This window comes from Lates calcarifer, linkage group LG4 (genome assembly GCF_001640805.2).
Source record: "Lates calcarifer isolate ASB-BC8 linkage group LG4, TLL_Latcal_v3, whole genome shotgun sequence".
In the NCBI taxonomy this organism is placed as follows: domain Eukaryota; kingdom Metazoa; phylum Chordata; class Actinopteri; family Centropomidae; genus Lates; species Lates calcarifer.
Window position 1 is genome coordinate 24,570,713 of NC_066836.1, and position 27,186 is coordinate 24,597,898.

The 27,186-nt window shown below is 40.1% G+C and overlaps 1 protein-coding gene across 1 annotated transcript in view; it reads right to left on the minus strand.

Moving 5' to 3' along the window:
- Positions 1-11,890: 11,890 nt before the first annotated feature.
- Positions 11,891-27,186, minus strand: part of LOC108896737 (sickle tail protein homolog) — a 93,922-nt gene continuing 78,626 nt past the window's right edge. Inside the window, 3 exon segments of the mRNA XM_051070199.1 lie at positions 11,891-14,845; positions 18,672-18,800; positions 19,714-21,744. Of these exon segments, the coding sequence (XP_050926156.1) occupies positions 14,771-14,845; positions 18,672-18,800; positions 19,714-21,744 (2,235 nt within the window). The 3' untranslated portion in view covers positions 11,891-14,770.

The following is a 27,186-nucleotide window of genomic DNA, read 5'->3' on the forward strand; positions in this document are numbered from 1 at the left end:
TTTGCCTTTGTTTGCTTTCAGACTATGTTGAAGGCTAAAAACAGTGTCTTTGGAATATTTAATTTTTAGGTATAGTTGGTGTCTTTAGCCTGTGAAATTAAGTTTCTTATAAGAACATGCAGAACAGAGATTTTGGGAATCAGTAGCTGAGCTCTGTTCACAGGTCAAACAACTCCCACATGCTTGGAGAAAAGGACACATCTCAGAACAAAAGCTGTGTCACAGCTTCTTTTCATTTTGGCACTTTTGAAAGCTTTCTTGAAGGTATTCCTCCCAGGTTTCAGAGGAGAATTCCTGATAGATTTGATTTAATTAACTGTTAATGAGGGTCTGGGGTAGTTACTGGTGAAGTCCTAATTGGTGGCTGCCAGACAGATAGCCTAGGGTCATGTGTGGGTGGGGGTGCTGGGGTGGAGAGGGTGTGCAGCGTCGCTTGCGGTGCTGCCCTCAAAACTTCACCAGACTGAATTAGACACAGCCTGAGCCAAGGTCATGTGCTACATACTCTGTGTGTCTGCCCCCAGCGTTCCTGTGTGTCTACATGGACATGAGAGGTGACGTTCACTCTGTTCACCTTTACATTCCATAGCTTTTGCACTGAAGCAGATCTCCACTTAAGAGGAAGGTTGACAAAGGTAAAGCTTCACAGTTTAGTTCCTTTGAAATACCCTTCCAGGAATTTTTCATAAAGCAGGGAACACCTCTTTCCTGCTGTTAGGAAACTAGAACCAGGTTCACACAGGAGCTGCTGTAACATGCTACTAACTGAAAGGTGAGTCAGGTTGTGCTAATTATTTAAATTAAATGTAAATGTTTCAGTGAAAACCTAAATGCCATCATGTCTCAGTGTGTGTGGAAAGATAACTTATTACTGCATCCAACTTATCAGGGTTTTTTTATCAGGCATTCACTGCCCTACAGTTACCCTCCAGTTTTATGGTGTAACAGAATCAGCTCTAAACTAAAGTTTGGAGCATGAGACTTGTTAAACAGTGTGAATAACCATGAGCAACATGGTTTGTTAATGGAGGAAAATGCAATGCATTTAGTCATAGGGTGGGTTTGAGACGGGAGGGAACTGAATGTTATGGTTTCATATGGTGCATATAAATGGAGAAAGGGATGGGATGTAAAATTGAGCCCTGGGGGACACCATAGTGGACAGTGTCTACTAGTTAAACAGGAGGTGAACCACTGAAGGGCAACACCAAAGATGCCTAAGGACAGTTTAAGAGGACAGCGTAATCAATAGTATCATAGGCAGAGAGAAAGAGAAGTCCAGGAGGACCAGAATTGAACACTCACCTGAATCAACAGCCAGCACGATCTCATCATTTTCTGTGCAGTGAAGACCACAGAGACCTGTTAGGAACTTCTCAAACAGGTTGTTACTGATGCTATGAGCGATCAGCCAGTAAATACAACTCTTTCACTTATTTTTGAAAGGAATGGCAGTTTTGAGATGGGTTGATAATTGTTAAGAGCTGCAGGGTCTAGGTTCAGTTTTTCAAGGGGGGGAGACACTAAAGCAGTTTTAAAATAGGTGGGAAAGACCCAGAGTTCAGGGAGCTGCTAACAATGGACAAAATGTGAGGGCCAATAGTGGGGACAACCTCCTTCAAAAAAGAAGTTACTAAAATGTCCGGAAGGTAGGTAGAGGACTTCATGTTATTCATAGCTTTCAGTAGTTTCAAGGGTAATGTGGTCGAAGGAGGGGAGATGATCACTAGATGGGCTAGGTGTGGGTTCTATTAATCTCCCAGATTTAGGAGGTCCCACAAGTAGTTCACTGCTTTGTATTTGACTTTGTATTTAAAATGTGTCAAAAACAAAGTTTTTACAAGGTTCTGGAGAGGCGTAAGTCAAGGGCTCTGAAGGGAACCAACAACACCTTCAACAGTCCTAAACATGATTCAGACAAACAGTTTACAATGTGGAGGGGCAGAAACTAGAAAATGCCAGAACAATCAGAAATACACACATATCAACAATTTCTAGATCCAGATCTTAAAGCACACAGTAAAATATTTTAAAACTCCTCGGCTTAAACATTGAGCAACATACATGAATGTTAAACTCTTAAATAATCATGGTCATATTTTAACATGGACAGTGAACTAAAATAAATGAAGTAGGTTGATGCTTACCATGAAGATGGGCAATTTATTCAAATGTGAATTCCCCACATTACAGTACACTACATTGCAGCTACCCTACCACTGTGGCCAGAGAGTTTTGGGGTGTGTAAGACAGACTGGGAGGGGCAGCTTCATTAAATGTCATAAAATAACCACATTTCAACTAAGTTTCAGTGAGCAACAGGATGTCAATATTATTTGAGATGATTAAGTTAATGCAAATGAGTGACTTGTTATCAAGTAAACTTACATTTAACAGTGCAGAGTCAAGCATGCACCAGTGGACTTACTCAGAGAAGAGTGTTTGAAATGAATTAAACGATTAGCATTTACTTCAAGTGAATTTGATTTTCTATAGCCTGTGTTATCTGTGAGAAAGAGACCTAGGGTTAGATAGCCTTTTGGTAAAATGAACAGGAATAGGAATAGCAGCACAATGATCACTCCACTAGGGAGGGTTGTGACAGTTCTGAGAGAGTCTTGAAAACACTAGAGTGACCACACTTGTCTGGATAGCTGGAAACCCGTCAATAGCTCAACTACTGACCAATCAAATCACAGAATCCTGACATGGACAAAATCATTTACAATAAAGTGACATATAATAAAGATCAATAGATATATTTTTATAGCTCAGTTGAATTGTTTTGCTGTTCCAGTCTTTCCATATGTCCACAACAGAGCTTCCTAACAAACGGACACTAAAAGACTATCACTCTAAATGATCACATACTTACTATTATCGGCCTATCTTCATTTTGATTGATGGTGCTTTTATCCACACACTGTGGAATACTTCAAATGATGATAAACAACATGCCAGTCAGATCGACCTCAGAGATTAACTCTCCTGCGAAAACAAAACAAAAAAAAACTTTACTGTAACTTTTTTTTTTATCTGCATCACATATTCAGAATACCTACAGAACAATTCCCATCAGACAAAAGCACAAAAACGCTCACTCATCATTTATGCACTTATTTACAACAAATCCTCAGCCTAACTTTAATCATTGGAAATTTTTCTAGTATTTCTATTCTAATCATGTGATCATATTGCTGACATTTCACCTCATCAAATGTCATTTTTGGACGTCGCTAGAAACGAAACGACATGCAAGTATCAGTATTACTTCTCATTTCATATCAGGTACTTTACTTATGGTTCTGACAACACTGCTTTTAACTGATAACAGGAAATCCTGGCTGGACTTAATGAGTTGATAACCATCGTCGTACACTGTAATAAATTGCTGTAAATTTACGTGAAAATTTCAACAGTACAATCCTGTTATGAAAGATAACAGGATTGGCAAAATATTTTACGACTACTGTGTCCTGATAAGATCTAAACAAGCCCGAGATCTCCTTCTGAGCTTTTAACCAGTCTTTAGGATTCTTTAGCTAACGTTGTTTTCTTTAAGTGAATGCAAAGCGCACTACACTTGAATTAATTTTTATTTCATTTTTTGAGATTACAGTCTGAGACGACACAAAAATACCGCACACTATGCACAAGCTCAGTGAGTACATTGTCAGCTAACGTTAGCCACTTCCAAGTAAGAGATCTGTTCAGCTGCTTCTCCTGTGTCTGAAGCCGTTGGCGATAGCGAAATGGTAACAGGATTTTTTCAGCACCCGTTTTCAGCAGCAGTTTGAACGTGTGTCACTGCAGAGAGGAGCTGGACAAAAGATCAGTGGCGGTTTTCCGCCCAATCTGGCAACACTGATCTTTTGTCGACATTTGGCGGGTTTTTAATATTGTGAAAACAGCACTCTCTCTCTCTCTATCTCTATCTCTCTTTTAAATAAATAAATAAATAGCTTTAATAAATAAATAAATAATTGAGGTAGTTGCTGGCTGTTCAATCGGCATCTTCTTTTTTTTCAATCGGCATCATTTCATTCACTGCGTTCAAAATGCACAGAACAAAGTGTACAGCTGTTATCACATCTGTTCTGGCACCACATTTCAGAGAGGAGTTAAAGGAAGATGTTGGAGAGTCTCCATATTCTCTCTATCTGGACGAAACTACCGATATATCAGTTAACAAGCTCCTCTGCCTTTACGTGCAGCTGTCATTATTACTAATCTGGGCCTGGTGCTAGGATGCCAGAGGTTCATCTTGCAATTTGTGTAGCCTGTGGTTGATTTACTGCGCCCTTGTTGGTTGCAATTAAACCTATTTATCTATCATTTATGTATGGTTATTTGATGCTATATGAAGCTCTGGATACTTACGAGTGTTTTCTATTGCGTGTGTTATGATTTTACGGGTTTACATGGATGTCTGGCAACTTCGTGGTTTGGGCTGGTTTTTATTGGATTGATTGGGCTGGAAACTGTCAATCTGATCTGGCAACACTGCCTCAGATCCTGATCCTCCACATTACAAGGTGAGTTTCATCTCCTCATGTTCACATTACTTTGAGTTACTGTAAACAGTGGTACTTTACTGTGAGCGTGGCGCCTTAACTGTCAGAGAGCTTGTTAGTTAACATTAGTTAGCTAGCTAAACTACAAAACCACCAAAGCGTACAGCCAAAACGTTGATATCAGTTTAACTGTTCCCACGCGTAGAAAACTGATCTGTGTCGTTTGAGGATTTTTAGTATTATGGCAAGCTTGGGTGAAAGCAGATAAATAGGCAGCCAAGATCAAAATTTGACCTACAAGCTGATCATTGGTAGAAGTTGAGCACACTTTCATGTGCAGACCCCAAATTTGATCAGTCGCACAATGCAGGGTGCAGAATGCTGTACCAAGCTTAAAAATAATACTTAAATAATACCTAACTAAACAAACCAGGCACAACTTAACATTTCTTACACATTTCTTAACTTTCTACAGAAATTTACAGCCGAGAACACTGACCCGCAAAGCATGCTGGGAAACTATTCCCCTTCTTTGCAGTGCCCCAGCACGCTAATATGATAAAGCTGCTGTTCAGCTGTAGCTGTGGTCAGCGATGCCCCTAGCATAAAGCTCTACTAGGGCACAGAATTAATTGAGGCATTTATACTGGCACAGCTCATTTATACTGGGGTATGTACCTCAGTAAAAGGGGCGGTCATTTAATGTCATTTAGCCCTGCACAGAATGTTAATGTCCGTTTGAACTGGAGGGAGCTGGTAAAGCTGCTCTGGTAGAACCACCTCTGTTCACACTCTTAACTTAGTACATCAGTGTTCTTACTTCTTATGTACTCAGGCATCCCTGACTCCCTAACTCCAAAATGTTTAAGTTCAAAATCACATCTTAACAGACATCACAAGAAGTGTGTGATGGAGCCTAGAATAATTCTATACCCTACAATACACCAGGATGTTGAATCATGCCAGGATGTTGACTTTGCAGTGCCAAGTGTGATTCACTAACTCAGTTTATTTCTAACTTAAAGTAACAGAGAACTGCATGGACTTGAGCTAGCTATGGAGGAGTGTGGATGAGCCAACATAGAGTTCTTTAAGAACAAATCAATGCTGATTTCTGGGCAGAAATGGGTTTGTCCTCATCCTCAAGTAAAATACCAGGAAGCTCTTTTCACCACTGAAAGATCAGCACTGAGGGGCACGTCATTTAGGACGACATGCAGTCAGCTTTTCTGTCCAGGCTTGCTGCTGTCTTTCCTACTCACTACACCTTCAGGCTTCACTACCAAGATGACACTGCATGTTCACTGGAATTCATTCAAAGGTTAGATGTTTACGTCCTCCTGCTGGTACTGTGTTCACAGCAGCTTTGAGTATTTTGAGGAACCTTGTGAGGTCATATACAAGTTAAGGAAGCTTTTCTGACACTAATCAAGGCAAAAGAAACTATCACTCCTTTTTGTGGATGTAATCATCATTGAATTTAGAAACTGTATGGATTTACAGGTGCCAATGTGTAATTCCTAAAAAAGATTACAAAATGTAACATCACTTACAGCTAAGGTAGTAAAGAACAATGATGATAGGGGAAAATATTTGCTATGTAAAAGATTTATATTGTTATTATCTCAATTAGTAAACTTTTTCACACCAACTCGTTTTTCAGGTGGTTCAATGGGATAAATCCAGGGTGAGACTCGAAGATTGGACATGGTCACCCAGAAAAAGATGACATCAGTAAACCCTCATGTCTCCTGTCTACTAAAGGAATGAATGGACTTTAAGTGGGACTGTATATAATTCAGTGATCACACTCTCATGCACTCTGTTAGTCTCTTAGTCACATTCTAAGTCTAAGTCATTCACTCTGTTTTTCTGTCTTTATTTGTCCTAAATGTTCTTGAATGTTTGTATTATTATTATTATTATTATTATTATTATTATTATTATTATTATTATTTCACAAGCTTAATAAATAGAGTCATGGTCTAAAAAGACACTTTGAAGCTGTGTTATTTGTCTTAAAATTTGAAGTTTAAATTTCAATTCAATTCAATTTTATTTATATTGCACCGAATCACAACAAAAGTAATCTCAAGACACTTTTCATATAGAGCAGGTCTAGACCGTACTCTTTCTATTATTATAATTACAGAGAGAGACCCAACAGTTTTTCACCATGAGCAGCACTAGGTGACAGTGGGAAGGAAAAACTTCCTTTTAAGAGGCAGAAACCTCGAGCAGAACCACAGACAATGTTTATTCAGTGTATTAAAACATGGTGTTTTATAGCAGGACTGTCAAGGTGTAATTTGTCCAATCAAATTCTGTACTCCTTTTTGCTAGCAGTAATGTACACAGTATTATGTATTGTAAATGTACTGCAGTTCACAGTAAAAATCTGTAAATATACATTACATCTTAAGTGCAAGTAATAGTAATAAACTGCCAATCCTTTCATCAATATTTTACTGTAAAAGGAGAAACTGCTTTTTTTCTGTTTTTATAACAACAGTAGGAAACTGTAAATTTAAGCAATAACAAGATACAGTTAAATTTACAGTAAGATAATGGCGTCCCTGCTGCCAGTAGTTTACTGTTTTTTTCCTAAAGGGTGCCTTACTGTACATTCCAACATTTGTGGGGGGTAGTTGGTTCATATTTTGAGTCTGTAGTTTAGTCAGAGTTTTTGTGACAGCAGACCCACTGAATAATGTAACCACATTAGAGATAAACTGTTTTAAAAAGGCTTCCTGATAAAAGTGACTTTTAATGTATATGTATTTTAATGATTTAAAAGATGCTCCAGAGTTGGCCAGCCGGAGATGTTCAGGTAGAGTTTCACATTTTGTTAGTGCCAAAAGCAGCTGGCACACACAAAGACACACAGTCACAGACACACACACAATTTGGGAAATCCTAATTATTCCAATTAGAAATGCAAATAAGAAGCCTCATCTTTGATTAAGCGCAGTCAGGCTCCTTGTTGGTTTGTGATGTTCTCCTCTGACACATCCCAGTTGTGGGGAGAAGGAAGGGAAAAAAGTATTGGGATACAGAAACTGTTGTAATTAATTAATGTAATTAATGCTTCATGTGAGATATTTCTAATTAGTCCCCAGTCTCTCCCTATGTTGCATCAGACACAGTTTTGGCCTGCCAACTTCTCCCTGTTCCACTAGATGCAGAGGAATTCCAGACTAATTACATAGAGGCAGGCACTGGGATTCATCTGGCCCCTCAATTTACATATGAGCTAATTAGCATATGATGGAACTAATGACTAATAATTTAGCCAATTACAGGGCTGAGTTATCTTAATACTAATTTGGAAAAAGGAGACTTGGAGTAAAAGTGCATTGTTGTAGGCCCAGATACAGAGGAAAGCAGGGGTAGCCTGTTTCTACAATCACCAATGTCAATGTCATCAATGTCCAGGTTCAGTAGGTCAGTGCCCTCAGCAGATTTGGAGGTTGTGGTGAATATTCATACATTCAACAGATCAGACAAAGAATTAATAACAGCCATTCAGACCTGTCTCACTGTGCACAATACTGAGAGATGCTGGATCAGTAATGGGAGACCACCATATTGGATCAGTACTTGGAGATTGTTATGCTGGCACAGTACTGAGATAGAACTATACTGGGTCCACTGTAATGGCTCAGCCTTAGGAGACAGCTATACTGGATTAGTACTGAGACACCTCTATACTGACTCAGAACTAAAAGACCACTACACTGGCACAGTACTGAGAGACCAGTATACAGGATCAGTATTGAGAATCTGCCATACTGGATCAGTACTGAGAGAGCTATATTTTATCAGTATTTAAATAATACTATACTGGAGCAGTAGTGAGAACCCACTATAGTGGATCAATACTGAGAGAGGGGTACTGTCACAGTCACAATGAAGTTTAGCGTAAGTTCAATCAGGGAGACTGTCTATCTGCACCTGCCTGCTGAATCACAACTGCTTCCTGTTATCTCTAAGCCCCACCCACTAATTCTGTTTTCATCCAATTATAAGCTGACACACCCATCTAGAGCCAATCACCTGTAAGGTGTATCAGTTTAAAATGTTCTCTCTCTCTGCTGTCATTCAGCTGTCATTTCAGCATCGCGACGTTGTGTGACTCTAGCAGTCAGGATAAGAGTACCAGATTATCAGTTAGGACTCAACACATTCTCCAGCCTCAAACTCTTGGTCTCTCATTTCGCGAGCCAGAAAGTCGTGCTGCCAAAGCAATCATTTTAGTTGGCGTTCTTCTTCCACACGGGCCGCTGCTCCTGCCAGCTGCTCCAGCCGCTCCTGGTACTACGGCCGCCCCGCGAACCATGCCGTTCCAGCCATCTTCAGGCTTAAACTGCCTTAGCTTTAGCTTCCGTAGCTCACACCCATACATCTCAGCCGCGTTTTGTTTTCCAGCCTACTGCAAGCGCACCAGAGGCCTGTCCCCACTCTCCAGCCTCTGCTATCTTATTATATTATAAATATTATAAATAAGGGGTTCCCCTTTAAATGCAATCCACATTCTTCATGAGGCACCTCACCTGGTTGGTCGTGAGGTACAACTTCATCTTCACCGACAGCACATGCCTGGTAAATGGTAATCATTGACTCTTATCCCATTTTATTTTCAGATCTACCAGAGTCACTGCTAGGCCCAATCCCATGCTTGTCCCTCATCTCGAAAGGGCTAACTGCATTAGTTATGAAACGATTTTATATTGAGATTCAGCCAGATCTGCGCACAGAGGGTTTAGCACTTCTTCACTTAAATTGTATGATTTTGCTTGGGTCATTTAAGAAATGTTGTTTCACTAATATTTCCCTGCAAAACCTGTCCAGACACTTCCTTCTTAATTACCGCATTATGTCTGCCATTTCAAGACTCACTATGGTCATGCCATGCCTGCCAGGATCCAATTTATGCTTAATGTGTTGGTCCCTTTTTTCATTAGCCTTACTAATCCAATTTCAGCACTATTAAATCTCAATATGCTCCCCTTCAGCACCTATAGGTGCCCATTCACACTCTGTTTCTGCATAATATGACATCTATCCCAGAGAGGATCTGTTTTCCCCATTCAATTCATTCTCACAGTGTATTTTAGTATAGGTGCTGCAAACTCAGCCACAATCCAAAGAATATTCCAGCCTCTCTCCAGTTACAGGGCTGCTGGTCCTTTCAGCTATGGTTTCTACTATATGGCCAGATTTTGCCTCAGTTCTAGCTACTCAGCGTTCTCTGAACTTCATGTAAGTTATGCAAATACGGGTCATGATTTCTGCTCATGTTCTAACTTTCTCAGCATCAATACTGCAATTCCCCTGCTTTAACTGCTAGTGATTCCCTCTGCTCCAGGATAACAGATGTGCTATCACTTTCCAAGTTTTGCCTCTGTCCTGCTTAGAGAGGGTCATGTTTTAACCTCAGGCAATCACACCAGCATGGTTTAATCATCACTCATAAGGTCTTCACAAGTGTAATCTATCTCCTCAGCATATGCAGGTTATTCATATAGAATAGGCACTGTCACCTCAGTTCCAATGCAAGGAATCTCCTCTGCCTCTCTTCAACAATGGGCCTCTGCTCCTCCTGCACCTACTCCTCATTGCAGTCTAGATTCCGCCTCAGCTTTGGCTGCTCAGCTAGCTTCGTAGCTAGCATGTAAGTCTTGCATATACTGGTGGTGGTGTCACAAACATTCTCTCTGGCCCTTTGCATGCTCCTCGTTTCACTTTGCATTTCCTGCATAATGGCATTCCTGCATTCCAGTTGCATTTCCCATGCATCATGTAGTATTCCCCACTCTAATGACCTTTGACCACTTTATTTTCATCCAGCCCCTTAATCCCTAATAGCTCGCCTTTCTTCCCTGCATAGCTACCACTCTTTCCTCTTTACCATTCCATGGTAGCTGCTTTTTATGTGCGGATCTAAAATTTTGCTCCTTACTCTCATTTAGTATGATGCGTCAGGTATGGTTTACCTTAATTTTTTGGGGGGTGGTTTCCTATATATCGGAAGCACCAATTAAAATCTGAATGCTTCCCATAGTGATCTACTTCCTGCTGGGGTCTAAGCGCCAAAACTCTGTTTCTCCGGTGCACAATAAAATTCTATTCTAATCCAGATCCGTGCATGTTTTTCTTCTAAGTCTCTCCTGATTGAACCGAGGCTGCTATACTGGATCAGTACACAGAGCCCCAAAGGTCTGCGGAGCAGTGTAGTGGACCATATTTACATATGTGAGCTGTAGACTTGTTTGTCCTCCTCTCATCACTCTGTTGTCTCCTGCTTTGTATTTGTCCTTCATTCTTGTTGGATTGGCCCTTTTACTGGTTTAATTAGTTGTTTTTAATGTTTGTTTTTTTCCCACTTGAAACCATTCATGATTACATATAGTGTTAAACAGTGTTTCCCTCATTTTAATATTACATTCCCAGATTTGTTCACATTTGATGAGATATCCATGAGCTGTGTCACTTTTTCCAGAGATATTTGATTTCAGTCTTCTCTCACAGTTTGATTGCTAAATGACAATTCATATGTCATATCCTGTCTTATGAGAGATTGTATTATTGTTGAAGGATTGGTTCACATACTGGACATTAAGAGATCCCTCTCTGATGTACTCCAATCTATGTAATTGAAGACAAAATCTAGAGATCCAGTTCTCTATGAAAATATAATCCAAACTTTATCTGAGGTTAATTTGAGGTATTCGTATTTGTAAATCAAATCAAGTGGGTATCTTTCAAAGTTAGCTTCTTTCCCTCTTTGTTGTTGTTTCCACAGACAGGTTTTGCTCACAGTAATCTTTCCTCCTGTTCATATTGGACCCAAAAACTGTTTTAGTATTCATACAGGAAACTGAACATTGCTTTAAGACTGACCTGAAAAAGTGTGAATATCATATTTTGAAATGCTCACACTGATGAACTGAACATAAGCTAATTACAATGACATATAATGCATTAAAGCTTACATTCACTTCCACTGCATCTGCAACTCTGCCAATACAATCATTCAATGAGTTTTAATCATAAAATCCAAAAATCATCAGCATCATCATTAGTGCTCACAGCAATTACTCACATTTTCTTCAGGAAAGGACTCTTAATTTGACTTTTTGTGTGTGTAGTTTTTTAAATTGTTATTTTGTTGCATTACATTTTCAGTACTCCAGTTTTATGATTTAGAATGAAGGGTTAGGGTTACGGTTAGGGTATGTGTAAATGTGAAATATGAATCAGATCAGAGGCGCAAAGTGCTTTTTCAGGGTCATCAGGACTCTGGTGTGTCTCTACTGCCCTCTACTGACATAACATGCAGCACTGTGCTGTAAAATAAAGCTGGACAGCAGGAGCACACTGGGGAAGCCCTTTATTAGTTCTCTCGGAAGCTCAAACCTATGAGAGCCAACAGCTCACACAACCACAAAATACAGTTACTTACAGCAGTGTAAACTCAACATGATTCAGTCTGACAGACAACTGGCATGCACACATCTTGATAGAGCAAAAACAAAAGAAAGACACTACCTATGTGCAAGTGAAAGCTTCTGTTAAACTGTACCTTTCTGTCTAAACCCAACCGGTCGAGGCAGATGGCCGCCCACCTTGAGTCCGGTTCTGCTCGAGGTTTCTGCCTCTTAAAAGGAAGTTTTTCCTTGCCACAGTCGCCTAGTGCTTGCTTATGGTGGGATCTGTTGGGTTTTTCTCTGTAAATCTTATAAGATAAAGAGTACGGTCTAGACCTGCTCTATATGTACAGCGTCTCGAGATAACTTCTGTTGTGAATTGGCGCTATATAAATAAAATTTGACTTGACTTGACTTGACTACCTTGTATGTTTGAAAAACAGCAAACATTCAAAAGGCTTTTAATACACTGAAACAGTAAAAGGTCCACACTGTGTGTATTACATCACATTACACATCACATCACAACAAACCAAATACCAAGCTCAGATTGTAGCCTTACAGAAAAAAGAACAGTCACATGAGAAGTTGAATTAATCATTTTCATCTCTGTGTCCTGTACTCAGATATATCTAGAGTGTGTTTACTCCAGCCTGCACCAGTTTCATCCAAACTTCAAACATGAGCTGGCTATACTGCTTCCTACAGCAACTTTTATTTTTTAACATTAGTTTTCATTTCCATTATGTAGTATGTGACATTCGTGCCATCTTGCTCCTATTCGCCAGAGTAATCTCATTCTGTTTCAACTGGTGTGCTCTGTCTTTTATTATTACTATTACATAAATATTAAGGGCTGGTAATAAATCAGTGCTAAATTTGTGCTTTACATATGATAAAATCACATTTTGTCCAATCCATGACTAACAGACCCCCACAACAGAATTTGTGGTGCTGATTAGTAATGAAATGATCAAATGGCACTGATTTCAGAGACACAGGGCACCATTTGCAAAGGACCACACACAACCCTGCTGAGTACAATAGAAAGTCTGGAGATGTTGGAATGGGTAGTTTTTCACTTTTGATGGAGCTCAGAGATTCTCGTGCTTGTCCTGAACACACCTCTATGTTGATCTCCATCTTCTCATCTGACTAAGAAGCACGTTTCCCACAATGGTGGAATGTGCCTTTAGTCTTGATGGCTTTTGCCTTACCTGTCTGAAGGTGTCTGTGACAGAGAACTAACTTAGTAGTGTATTAAAACCAAAACAAAAGAAAAAATATGTTTTCTTTCTAGCAAAATCACTTTAAACACATCACTACAAATGGACATGGTTCTATAAGCACAATAACCAACAGCTATGTCTAAATATATCTAATATATCAAGCTACATATCATTTACATATTATTGACATAAAAACTCTTACAGATTTACAGACTATATATGACTGTCTTTGTATAAACTTTGCATACTGATAATCACCTAGAACTTTTTTAAATATAGAAATATATTCAGCAGTGTTCAATGAAACCACACATACTGTATCTCACACACCAATAATCTAAAATAAGCTCTTCTACTGCACTTTACAGACCTGATGGAATGGGTGAAAAAAAATAAACTCACGCTAAAATATAACTATTGAATTAGAATAATTAATATTATTCTGTATCTTGACCTGTGACATTACAGTGAAATTCCATCTCACACTGTCTGACTGCCTGCAAGGTGCTCTCTGCTGTATATTTGGCTCTGGCAGATGAGACGTCTAACATATTCGCACTTTGTTATTGAAAGATGTAGAAAGATATAGGCTCAAGTTTGAGTAGTGGAAAATGTGTACAATGTCTGAAATGGAAGCAAACCAAATAGGTTAAGGAAAAGTGGGTTAATCGAAAATACAGTAATTATAATTAATAATTATTACATAATAATAATGTGTTCTTTGACTAGATTCTTCTCCTAAAGAACTAATCTTCTCAGGTGTAGTTGACCAGCTAATGTCTTCAACATGTTATTTTTAAAGGTGAAGGTGGGACTCCATGTAGTGTTGTGAAAAATATTCTGTGTCAGTGAAGTCTCTCCAGTCTGTGCATTCTGACAGCTAGGATAGCAGAAGAAAAGATGTGCTGTCACCTGCAGAGAAGTCAAGTTGCGGGAGCCTGGATACCTGCTGTTGGTGTGTGCTGCTAGAGCTCAACCAGTACTGAATATTAGAAGCTAATGTTCCTGTAAGCCTGTAAGCAAACAGGCATCACCTTTATCCACAATTTTTACATCCATGGGTTAAATACATAATTCTTTATCACATTATTTCTCAGAAACACTTATTTTACTCTCCATTGTAAACAATTCTAATAAAAAATCTTTAAATGTTGTTAAAGAACATGAGTAAGATATGTCCTGAGAGGATCATTTTGCAGTTAAAAAGTACACTCTCCACTGGACAAAGGATGATTGAGGACACACATTTTAAATTACCTTAAACACATCTTTGGTATGTCTGTGCTGCAGTTTTATTATGCAACAGCTGACACAGAAATATGTGTGATGAACTAAAACCAGCCAGTAATATCAACCATGCTGTTGAAAGGTTGGGCTCCAGAGGTGGCACTTAAAAGCATATCAGGACAGAGTTTTTTTTAGGTTTTACAAGCCTTATCTTTTCCCATAGCCCATTCAAACAATGTCAAAAACTAAACATCACAAAATATTGCTGTAGGAACACAGCGCAATGTTATCTCAGTCTGCACTTACATGTTTTTAAAACCTAAATCCTAGATGGGAGCATCAAACTGTCACACTGTGTCCCTCGAGGCTGTCACCATTGTGCGTTCGAGTTGACTAGCTTTGCTTCTAGTGCATTTCCTGGTGTGGCCTGGTGTGGCCTGTCAGCCTGCAAATAGACACCATGGAATACAAGTCAACACCAACAACACACAACTGAAATAACAGGAGAACAATATTCAATCTGAGCACTCATACTTGTTATTTCTATGGCTTTGGCCAATCCGTCCTTTTGTCAAGTCTAGAAATGATACTATCTGCTCATCTGCTGTAAGTGCCTTCCCACTGCTGTGGTGTGCAGTGCTATATTAATATATGTGTTAATGGGTGAATATGATCTGTATAGTGCAATGAAGTGTTGCACTCAGTTGTTCACATGGACAGTGGTAGAGCAGAAGAATGGAAAATTAAAAAATCATGCCTATTTGAACAATCTGATAAGCACTTAGCTGTAAGCACCATCAACACCTGTCTCAGGACTGGCAGCAAACCCCAGCACATTTCTTTTTTGGAGCAGTTTATAGCAAGGTTATATACAGCTGGATCAGAGAGACAAGACTCTGGTCTTGCTTCACCCACTGCTGTCCACTGTGATCACCACTTCAGCTGACAGCTCTATCAGAGGCCATACATGAGATGCTGGGGTAGTGGATTGAGCACTTACTGGTGAATGTACAGTCACAAACACTTAATTGGGAACATCTGTGCACCAGTTAATCTATGCAAATATCCAATCAACCAATGATGTGGAAGCACTGCAATGGATAAAATCATGCAGATACAGATCAGGAGCTTCACTTAATGTTCACATCAAACATCAGAAGAGGTGTGGCTGTTGGTCCCAGATGGGCTTGTTTTAGTATTTCTGAAACTGCTGTTGTCCTGGGATTTTCAGCATACCAGTGTCTGGAGTTTACTCAGAATGATGCAAAACACAACTAATAACAGAAACAATAAACATCCGGTTTTGCATACAGAAACACCTTGTTGATGACAATGGTCAGAGGAGAATGGCCAGACTGGTTGGAGCTGACAGAACCATTCTTAGCTCTGGCTAACTATGGTGAACAGAAAAGCATCTTAGAATGCACAACACGTCCATCCTTGAGACAGATGGACTTAAGAACTTAAGCTTAATTGCTGCCACATTTTCTGCTGAAAAAAATGTTTGCTGGTTTTCATCACATAAAAAACAGAGGCAACTCCATTTCCCTGGCAGAATGCAATTCTGAATTCTGTAGTGAATGTTAATTTATACTTATTTAACTGTCCAAAGACATAGTAGTCTTAGCATTTTGTGCTATTTCTTTCTTCTTTTTTTTTTTTGGAACTTTATTTTTTATTAAAGAGAAACACAAACATTCCTTGACAACATCCCAAGTTATGTATGACAGTGCTAATGAGAAGAAAAAAAACAACAAACAAAAACAAAAACAAAAAAACCCTGGGGCCCAGAAAGCCGAATAGTACTACTGAGTGAAAAATACTAAATAGATAGATAAATAAATAAATAGGTGGACAGTTAAGACATTCCAGCATACTGTGGGATTCCCCTCAGTTAGAGAAGTATCTTGCTATAGGTAGCCACCTCCTCACGAAGACATCAGACCTTAATTGTAACTGAGCAGTTAAGGCCTCCATTCCATACACTTCCCTCAGCTTCTGTTTCCACTGTGCCACTGTAGGTGGCTGTGGATTCATCCATTTTATTGTCACCATTTTCCTAGCAATCAGGTATATGTAGCAAGTGCTTTTGGTCTCTAGTATACATGCCTTCAGGAGTTAGATCGAAAAGAAACTGACTTGGGGTGAATAGTATGTTAATTCCCAGAACTTTATTTATCTCGCTCTTTACCCCCTTCCAAAAAGGAAGCATCATTGGGCAGTCCCAAAATATGTGTGAGTGGTCGCCAACCACTACACATCCCCTCCAACAGTATATTGCATCTGGGTTATCTACAAATTTAGAGACCACAGAAGGCGTCTTAAAGAACCTTGTCTTCATCTTCCAATCAAACTCCTTCCACATGTTACTATTGATACCTTTATGACATCCAATGCACATTGTTTCCCACTCCCCATCCTCAATTATAATATTTAACTCCAGCTCCCATTTGTTTTTGATATAGAAAGTATTGTCTGGTGTATCTAGTACACACCAGAAGCAATAGATTGTAGATTTAGAGCTCGTCTGACATTACTGGTGCCCTCCCGTCCGGTTATGAACCCCATTTGATCACAGTTAACTAATTTCCGGATGTGTTTTTGTATTCTATTTGCCAAGATAGAGATCAGGATTTTTAAATCCTGGCCATTGAGTGGGGTCCTTTCCATCTTTGTGTATAACTGTGATAATTGCCTCTGACCAGGTTTTTGGGGGGTCCCTTTCATGCCAGTGCATAATTATACACCCGACATAAAATTGGGGCTAGCTCGATGAACAAAAACTTTATAATATTCCCCAGAGTATCCGTCAACACCCGGGGATTTACTGTTCTTTAATTTACTAATACTATCTATTATTTCCTGTACGGTTATGGAAGAAGATAGCATCTGAGCCTAATCCTGTTATAATTTATTCAACTGGATCGAGTTCAGGAGTCTTGTTATTTTCTTCTCCTTCCCTGTTAATTCTTGACCTTCATATAATTTTTTATAGTATGCAGCAAATGCCTCTGCTACTTCTTTCGGTTGGGAGGTAATTCTTTTTGTGTCGGGGTGTTTAATTTTAGGTACCACACGGTTCGATTGAGCTTTCCGTAACTGAAAAGCCAATAACCTACTTGCTTTATTCCCCATTTCATAATATTTTCTTTTCACAAATCTGAGCATTCCCTCTGCTTTATATGTGAGTAAATCATCTAATTTTTGTCTCTCCTGTTTTAATAATTCTAATGTATTCCTTTTTCTTGATATTTTGTGTTCTTTTTCTAACCTGATAATTTCAGTCTCCAGTTCAAGTCTCCTGGCTTCTCTTTGTTTTTTTTATTCTCAATGTAATTTGGAATGATATGTCCCCTCAACAGCTTTGGCACCATCCCATAAAACCATGTCATCCTTTGTTCTACCTCCTTGTCTTCTTTTTGATCATCCTTTTAAGGGAGCTAGCCACTCTTCCTCCATCTGGGCTCCAGAGGTGGTATGGCAGATTATGCAATTAAATTTAGGATTTTGGCAGCAGAAAGCGAGTGGGATGAAGTTTTGTCATGGGGAGTTCTGATGGCTTTTCAGAGACTATTAAAGATGAACTGATTGTTTAGATGCATTAATTTCTTTATTGACCTGTTTAGTTATAACGTCAAAGGGAGAAACTGGGCCATCCCCAAGCCCCCATTCTTCCTCCTTCCTGACCATTCCGCAGAGGGAGCTCAGCCTAGTCTCCTCTGAGCCTCCCTCTTGTTCCCACCTCCTGTGCCACCAGAGGAGCCTATGCAGTTGGGGCAAGCTCATCTCTCTTTTTGTGTATTCAGATGACATTCAGATTTTTGTCAGAACATGGAGTAGCACATTGAAGCCTGCTGGAGTACCTTTTGTCAAAGCTGAGAAATGTGAGTTCTACCTATCCAGGTTCAGATTACACTATGTAAATGTCAGTAACAGCTGGAAAATTGGAGGTGGTCTAAAACCTTTGACTGGTAATGTAAGTCAGTGCTATTATTATAATATATGTAACTTCATAGTAAGCAGTGTCCATCTGGCATTTAATTAATAATAGAAATAAAATATCTTCTTTGTTAGTTCAAGTGGTGGTTTACATAATGATGAACATTGATAGTAGGGTCAAGTTTACCCCCTGTCAGTTACCACTAAATAGCTGAATGTACTAATACTTTAAAACAAAAGTTTCCATGTTGTTTAAGAACACATTACAGTAATTTGCTTTCAGTCTATGTTGATTCACAGCTTTCTAACCTCAGGTCTCAGACTTCATTTACCTGGCTGGGTGGCTTCTGGGTACCCTGCTGCTGAACCTTAGGTGTCTTCTCTGGTGAGCCTAAGGAGGACAAGTGGTGAGATTTGGTGTGGGATCGCAAAGCAGATGAGCTGGAGCTGCTGCCGGATGTCTGCATAAACAAAAGTTTAGTTAGTCTAGACTGGATGGAACAATGCTGTCACTGAAAAACATGGAGGAGATACAGTATTTGTATGGTGGCAACGGTGAAGAGCAGTCAAAAGCTTCAGATTCAAGAAGCAAATTAAGATCAAAGATTACATGAAACATTGCATTCCAAGCTATTTAACCACAGTTAACCACATGGTAGGTAAGAACTGAGACAAACAGTTGTTGAAAATGTTTTAACTTGAGCTAAAAAAATTCCCCTTCATCCCAAGGCCCCAATTTATGAACTTATAAGAGAGAAAAGGAAAGGGAGAGGATGTAGTGTAAAATAACCCAAAGAGCTTAAGTTCTGAGAACAGTCAGAATTTGAGCTTTCATTCAAACAGAGCAAATCTACACTCCAAACACAACAGTGGTGCATTCATAGCTAGCTGGCTAAAGCTAACATTTGTACAGTTGGTCCATTGTGACAAATAAGTGTACAGTCACATTTTGTGCACATAACACAAGGCAAAAAGTTGTTTCTTGTACAGTCTGAACACACATTAGGTTATTTAGCCTTGAGAAAGTTTTATTTGCCATCCTGTTTGCTGCATTTGCTGAACCATAACTAACTAGCCTGTTTCAGATTACTAGAGATAATTTTCAAAAATGGAAGCCATTATTTGTACCAAATGCCAATACATTGGACCTTCAGGCGACACTGACAAATAACCAGTAAAAGGCAAAATTTATAAAATTTGTCTTTCCTGGCAAATATTATTACAGAGTTTAATTGAGGATACAAAATGAGCCCTGGTTGGGACAGGTTCGTAGAGCAGAAAATGAGCTTAGAGCCAGACAGTCAAAGCAGACAGCCAACCACCAGCCCAGCACCACTGAATTAAGGGAACTCCGCAGGGAGAGGAACATTAGACCTGTTTCTTGGAGCAGTTTTTCCCAGTGTCCTGTAGAAGCTGTGGTTTGGCCCTCTTACTCTGAGGTGGATTTGGACCCTTGAGGATCTGAGAGGATGGCCTCTTGGATGGGTTTCTCTCTCTTTCTAGTCTGACTTTGCCTTTAAGCTTGGCTCTGTCACTGGAGTCAAAGACAGAATCAAAGGACTGAGGAGGTGAAGACAGGTAGGAGGAGGGGGAAGAAGGGGCAGTTATACCATCCACACTAATTTCCAACTGTTTAATGGACTCTTCTAGACTGTCAATAGAGTCTAATGTACTCTTGCAGAGCTCCTCTATCCGGCTGTGTGATTTGGAGTGTCTGGGAGAGGACACCTTGAGGTCTCTGTCATAGCCCCTATCTTCACCTAAGTTGAAACATTTGGTACTATTCATCTCAAACCTCTTGGATTCCTTTGTCTGCTTCTTGGTCTCCATCACTGGCCTGTTGTCTGATGCTATCTCTTCCTCTTCCTCATAGACAACAACCTCAAGAGTCTTCTTTTCTGTTTTGGGCCCTGTTCGAATGGCCTGGCTAATTGCAGCTAATTTGTTTTTGGGTAACTTAAATTTGAATTTTCTTTTGGTCTCTGTCTTTCTGGGTGAGTCAGATTTACCCTGGTCTTGGCTTTCAGGAACTGAGACATTATCTACTGGAGACCCTTGATGCTGCATATAATGGTAATTCTGACCAGTCTCTGTGATGTCTTTAAGGCCTAAGCCTGTATTCATTTCAGTGATCCAAGGTTTTCTTCCATCCTGTTCCTTTTCTCTGTGCTTTGTCTGCTCTTCATCCACTATACTTTCTGGAGAGAGCACTCCATCAAGATCTTCCTCACATTCAAAGATGGTAGACAGACGTTTGTAGGCTGACTGAATGTTGATAGGCTCATTCAAGCTGATGATAATAGGCTTTTTGTTATCACTGTCCTCGAAACCCTTGTCCCCATGTCTCAGATAAGGGGATTCACCAGTACTGTGCTGAGCCACACTATGTATATCAGAGAAATTCATTTTGGCTGAGTCTTCCTCTTCAGACTGTCCCCAGACTCTGGTCTTGGAAATTCTATGGCTGATTTTATCGTTTGGAGGTGGTGGGGGAGGAGGTCCCTCATCTTCCCACATATCAGGGCTCAGGCTACTTCCTTCTTCTGTGTATTGTGATCGATCCCTGGATACCTGCACTGTAGTCTCCTCATTCTGGTGCTTGCTGCTGTGGCTATCAGTCAGGCTTGGTGAAAAGGGGGAAGGTTTTAGGATGGGAGTAGAAGCAAGACACTCCTGATCCAAGCTCCGGGACTTCTCCTGCTGGAACGCTGGTGACAACTCTGTTGAACAATCCTCCAGTGTGTTTTCTTTTTGTAAAGTTACAATCACCATCAAATTTGATTTCTTGACAGCTGATACCTCTTTGACAACTTTTCTATTTGTCTGGTCAGAACTTGTTATGTCAGTTCCTTGAATCTTTCCTTTTTTCAGAGTAACAACTGTTGTAAACATGACCTTATTTTCTGCTGTGGTTTGGGAGGACACCTTCCCAACAAGCTCCATGTTTATCTGTTCAGTGGTATTTACAATAAGATCATTTTCTCTTTGTGAAGTTGAGCCAGTAAGTGTCTCCATCTTCCCTCCTTTCTTTTGGGTTAGTGTGAGCATCTCTTCATTTTTCTGAACATCTTGTAAAGCAATAGGTGGGAGCACCTCAACTTTCTCTACTATTGCACAGTTTAAGGAAAGTGCTTGCTTGACTACTTCCTCCTCTGCTTCTGTCTTCTTATCAGGACTTAAACTGTCTTTTCCACCTTCACAGTGTTCTTCCAGTTCACCTGATGTTCTCAGTTTATGAGGGCAGCCATTTGTAATTTCTGTCTTAGGAGCTGACTGGTGATTAAATGTTGCTAACACAGAGGGCCTTTGATTGGTCACCTGTGATGCTGAAGGTGCCCTCATTTCTCCTTTCCATTGTCTTTTTCCACCTGGCAAATTATTCTTATTTGACAGTTCTGTAGTCACCTGTAATTAGAAAAAGCAAGCTTAAACATGTGAACATCTGGAAAATATATCTTTTCTGTTCTATTATTACTCAAAATACACTTCCATTGTTTCTTCAGTATTTAGAAACATTCATGAGTATTTACAGGAGGCAGCTACACTACAGGCCAGAAGTTTGGAAGCAAGGCCAATACAGGTCAAACATTTGGAAGCAACTTCAAGTTTCTGTTTACAATGCCTTTCTTAAAAACCAGTATGAGTTCTATGGATGTCGGGATGTATTTACTGCATGATCAGACTTTGTTTTCATTGATATGAACAATTTTCCTCAATTTACCTTTAGGTAAACATTGCTTTTACTAGACCTTTGCTGGATAAAGGTTAACAAAAGAAGAGAAGGGGTTAGTTTTAGGGTTGAGAAGATTTGCAAGAGTCACAACTTCAGTGCAAAAGTTAAAAAACAAATAACAGTTTCTATTATTCACTTTGGCTTTTGAGAGTTTGCATATAAAAATCCCTGTGTTCATATCTCTGATAAACTACCACAGAAATGGCTAGAAAGAAACAGCTGAGTAAAGAAACAACAGTACAGATTTGTACATTGAGGAAAGAAGGATACAATTAAAGAGAAACTGCAAAACGCCTAATGGTGTCCAACAAAGGAGTTCACTACACACTGAAGACACTAGAAGAAAAGGTTACAACAAAAGCAGAGGATCATTGTCACCAGTAAGAGAGATCATCGAAAAACAGCACCACAAATAAGGGAGGAAATCAACATGACAAGGTCAAAACTCATATCTCTGACAACTGTAAGACGTTTGAGAAAGGCTGGTCCGAAGGGTTGTGTATCTGCAAAAAAAACACTACTTCGTCCACAGAACAAGAAACTAGTTGAGGTGCAAGTGTGACAGCACCATTGGGGAGGTAAGCTGTATTGGCCATTTGGCCACAAAGTCACACCTGAGCCATCTGGGTTCCACCTCTGACACAAATCACACACAGAACATGCAGCTAATGACACATTTAGCTAATGTATTGGCGAGGAGAAAGGCTGCTTTAATAGAGACCCATCTGGGCCTGTCTGTCCTGGGGGCTCAAAGGAGGCAAGCATAGAGCATCAAGCACTAGGGGCAGGTCCCAAACTGGAGCTCTCAGGGATCTTGAGGGACGCGTCTTCCAAGCCTCAGAGAGCTGGTCTCCTCTACCAGAGAGAACCAAAAGAAGCAGTGGGTCAATGCCTCTGAGGCAAAAAGGTCCACCTTTGTCCTGCCAAAGAGGCCCCACACCCTGAGCCTCCTGTGCCTATGCCATTTGACACCCAAGTGAAGGCTGTTTAGAGAATGCAGCAAAACTAAACCCAGGGGAACGATAGTCAAGGCCACTGCCAGTTTTCCGAAGAGGTGAAGAAACTGTATGTACGACAATGACCTGCCCTTCCGGAAGAAGGGAAAGTGGAGAATATCGTCCACATGAGAGGGAGTCAGGGTGCTCAATTGGGCCATGTGAAAGAGGAGGACATCCATGTCCCAGGCCACCTGAGCCCTGGATGGCACACAGATCAGCCAGTCATCCAAGTACAGCAGGATTTTCATGCCATGAGATAGCAGAGGCAAGAGGCGTGCTGTTATGCACCTTGTGACTCATGCGGAGCGGGAGAGACTGAATGGAAGCACACTGAACTGAAAACAATGGCCTTGGAAGGCAAAACATAAAAACTGCCTGTGGTGAGGTACAATGGGGACATGAAAGTAGGTGTTCATCAGATCTACGTGAATCTACGCGAAGTATGTGAGCCATTCCCCTTGAGCGACAGTTCTAAGACTCAAAGACCACTGTGCTCACCATATGGAAGGGCAACACCTTGAAGGAACCTGTTGAGTCCCCTCAAGTCGAGAACAGGATGATTTATTGTTCTTTACAAGAAAATAAGTTGAGTAGAACCCCCTGGGGTGTGACAGGGGATCTACCAGTTCAATTGCACCATTGGCCAGGAGGGCAGCCACCTCCTGGCTCAAGGCTAGGGCTTTTGCCGGGTTGCCTATGGTGGTCATTCTGACCTGACCAGAAGATGGGGTTGGCAAAAGAATTGAAGCATATACCCATGGGCTATGGTGGAAACTACCCATGGGTCTGCAGTGTGGGCAACCCAGCACCTGAGCAGCTGCTGGGAAAAATAACCAACTCCTGGCCCGAGGCCTCATTTCCTGGCCCCAGGACCTCTAAAGAGAACCTCCAGAGGAAATTAGGCATCCAAGCCTCTGGGACATGAGAGCAAAGGCCTGCAGTGAAGCATCACTGAGACTGGTGATAGGGCAAGCATGAGGTGGAAGAGGGAGTTACCAATCCAACTCATGTGCTGCTGTGTCATAACCCCTGCACAGATCATCTGTGACCCGACACTGGGGTCAAGGACACCTAGCATCCGATCGCAAAGCCTCATTTGGAGGAACTATGAGGGATGAAATTGTGGGCTCAACAGCCTGCTCCAGTGGCATTGGTTAGTTGACTTCAATTAGAAGCTATAGCCTACCTGTGTTGGTGTACAAGACTGAGAGCAGTTTGAGGTCCGGTAAGGTGACACAACAACAGCAGTGTTTCCCCAGCTAGTGTCTTGGCAGGGTGGCTCACAAATGTGTCAGTGCAGAGGAGCAGAAGAGCCACAGAGGAGACAGGTTGACAACTTGCCAGGTTAAGTGCAAGTGTTATAAGTCTGAAAAATCATAGATGGACAGTTGCTGACCTCAAACGTTGGAAAACTCCACAATAAACCGAGACCACAATATCAGCCTTTTTTTTTTACAGGCACTGCCAATGGTGGCTTTGCTGTCAGGGAGGCTAGCCCTAGTCCTCTCCTCTGGCATCTGTATATAACTATAATATAACACCTCCTTCACCAACAAGGGTTGCTACAAAACTCAGTAAGTTTGGACAGACGAGAGCACCGTCACTAAATGAGGGCACAAAGTAAATACTAGCATGTGTTGGAAGCAGGGTGCACAAACACCTCCTTGACCAATGAGGGATAACAATTAACAAAGGCTACTATAATAATTAATAGAGTTCAACTAGCGAAGCAATAAAGCCGATGAAAACAATTCAGAAGAACTTCAGCTTCTGATGAGCTGGGAGTGACAGTTAGTGCACTGCCCTCACCGAGAAAATTAATCCCAATGAAGACTACGCCATGAACACGCTACCATTAGCTTGGCTTTACTTATCTTTTTTGTATCAATGGAAGCAAACACAGCTGGTATGTCACACAATCTGACTTGAAAGTGAATTCTCAGGCTGAGAGTAGCGGTGGGAGAGTCATCAAGCTCCCACCTTTTCAACAACTTGAAAAAGTAGTCGAGCCAAAGCTGCTACAGTGGTGAACCTGCGAAAACCAGAAGATGAAAAGGGACAGATTCTCGGATAACACCGTATGATATAACTTTTCCTTGGTTATCTGGGGTCACAAGTGACACTGTTGTATAAAATACTTGACTTGCGCATTCACAAGAGGGAAGATCCCATGCTTAAAGCACCACCTATAGCAGTCAGGTGGGAAGAAATACGACTGCAATCAGTCTCCTCCTGCTCTCTGCGATCACCCTCATTGTGTCTTAATCCATCTGAATTCAACATATAGCTATTCTTATTTATGTATTTCTATAGACTAGATGATTAGAACTCTTAGCTAGAACTAAATAAAATGTGATGGAGGCTCATAAATATGTTGACCAGTGGTCACTATCGCTGACACTATTGCTACATCGCTCCCATCATGGGAGTGATGTATATATGGAGTCTGTATATACAGAATGTACTGCTTTGAGGCTTATCCCAGCTAAAATGAAACAAAAGACTTGTGAAGCCAAAACTGGGTGGAGACTTGTAGTTTATTCATCCAAAAAGAAAGAGAGAGTATGTTCAGTCCATATGACCAAAGAACTAGCAAAGACCATTCAAGAGGCAGTGCTTTGAGCAATAATGTTAATGCCAATGAAGGAGGAGTTTATCTGGTAACCAATGGCTACAATATTTTACAAATATGAGATATGGAGGTCAGAGAAAGGTAGTGCCATATCAGTTTCATTACACTGCACACCATTTGTTAAAGATAATACTGTATATGATACTGTGAAACACCACACTGTTAAAGGTGGAACAACTTTACATATTGTGTGACATATGGTTAATGGATAACATATGGTTAACAAAAATGTCATTAGTAAATCGAAAAATGTCAATGACTTTTGCATATCACTAGTTAAAGAACTAAGTAGGTTTTGTTAAATTATATGCTCACTATTAACACATTTCTGTTTCGTGGTACAAATGCGATTATAAACGAAACTTTCCTTACTTCCACCATACCATTCTGCTCATTTTACCTTCTGTTAGTTCACCATACTAATTTCATCATCTTTACATTAATGTTTTATTTGTATTTCTATTTTTATATTCACCTTATCATATATTCTCTTTAATAATCAATAAATTGTAAATACACATTTAGACCCAGCTGTGTTTCTCTTTGCAATGGTGACCCGGATCCCTGAATCAGAGAATCACGATCTCAGATACTGGACTAATTAAATTGACGGTGCTGATATCAATATAGAATTATAGAACAGAGTAATTAGAATAGAATAATTATATTATTATTAATTAACATCGATCTTGATATCAAAATTAATATCCCCAATTTCCGTCCAAAAATCAAACGGTGGCGCCCCATAAAACAAGAGCTAAGCTTATAAGCGTATTTTGTTAGTTCTTGTTATTCTTATTATTGTATACTAAGTATGTATTCAGTCAACAATGTGCCACACTCACTGGTTTCCCATTTTTAACAAAAGGCCACTCTGAGCCATGTGTTGCACTGAGAACATGAAAGCACAAGATAAGTCCTGGGCTGTGCTCAGAATCAGTCACTCATTCACTAGCCCCTACTCAGTATCTAGGGAATTCAATGCAGGGAACTATACATCGAGCTCATTAGAAAGCATTAAAACACTTGGACACTACTTGGGTTGTTTTCTCTGAGTCATTAATTACATCATTACTGTCACACAATTAAAATGTGTCAGATCAATGTCAGCAGGTGGACAATCCATAGTAAATAGTTTGCCGCTGCCTCCTATTAAATCAAATTTAAGGCTTATGATAAAGTTATTGCTCTGCACTGTAACTTTTATTCCTATATCCTATTTGTCTTACTGTGTTTTAGCTTGTTTTTTATTTTCTAACCTCTTAACTCCTTAATAACTATATTAACTATATTTAATCATACTTGAATGTACTTTATGTGTTTCTTTTACACTTTGTCTTAATGCTTTTTCAGTTTTACGTAAAAAGCACTATGAATTGCCTTGTTGTTGAAATGTACTGCACAAACTTGCCCTGCAGCCACTTGATTCTCTCCTCCTGTCTGCCATTTTTCTCTGTCACAGCACAACCGCAATGCATGATGGT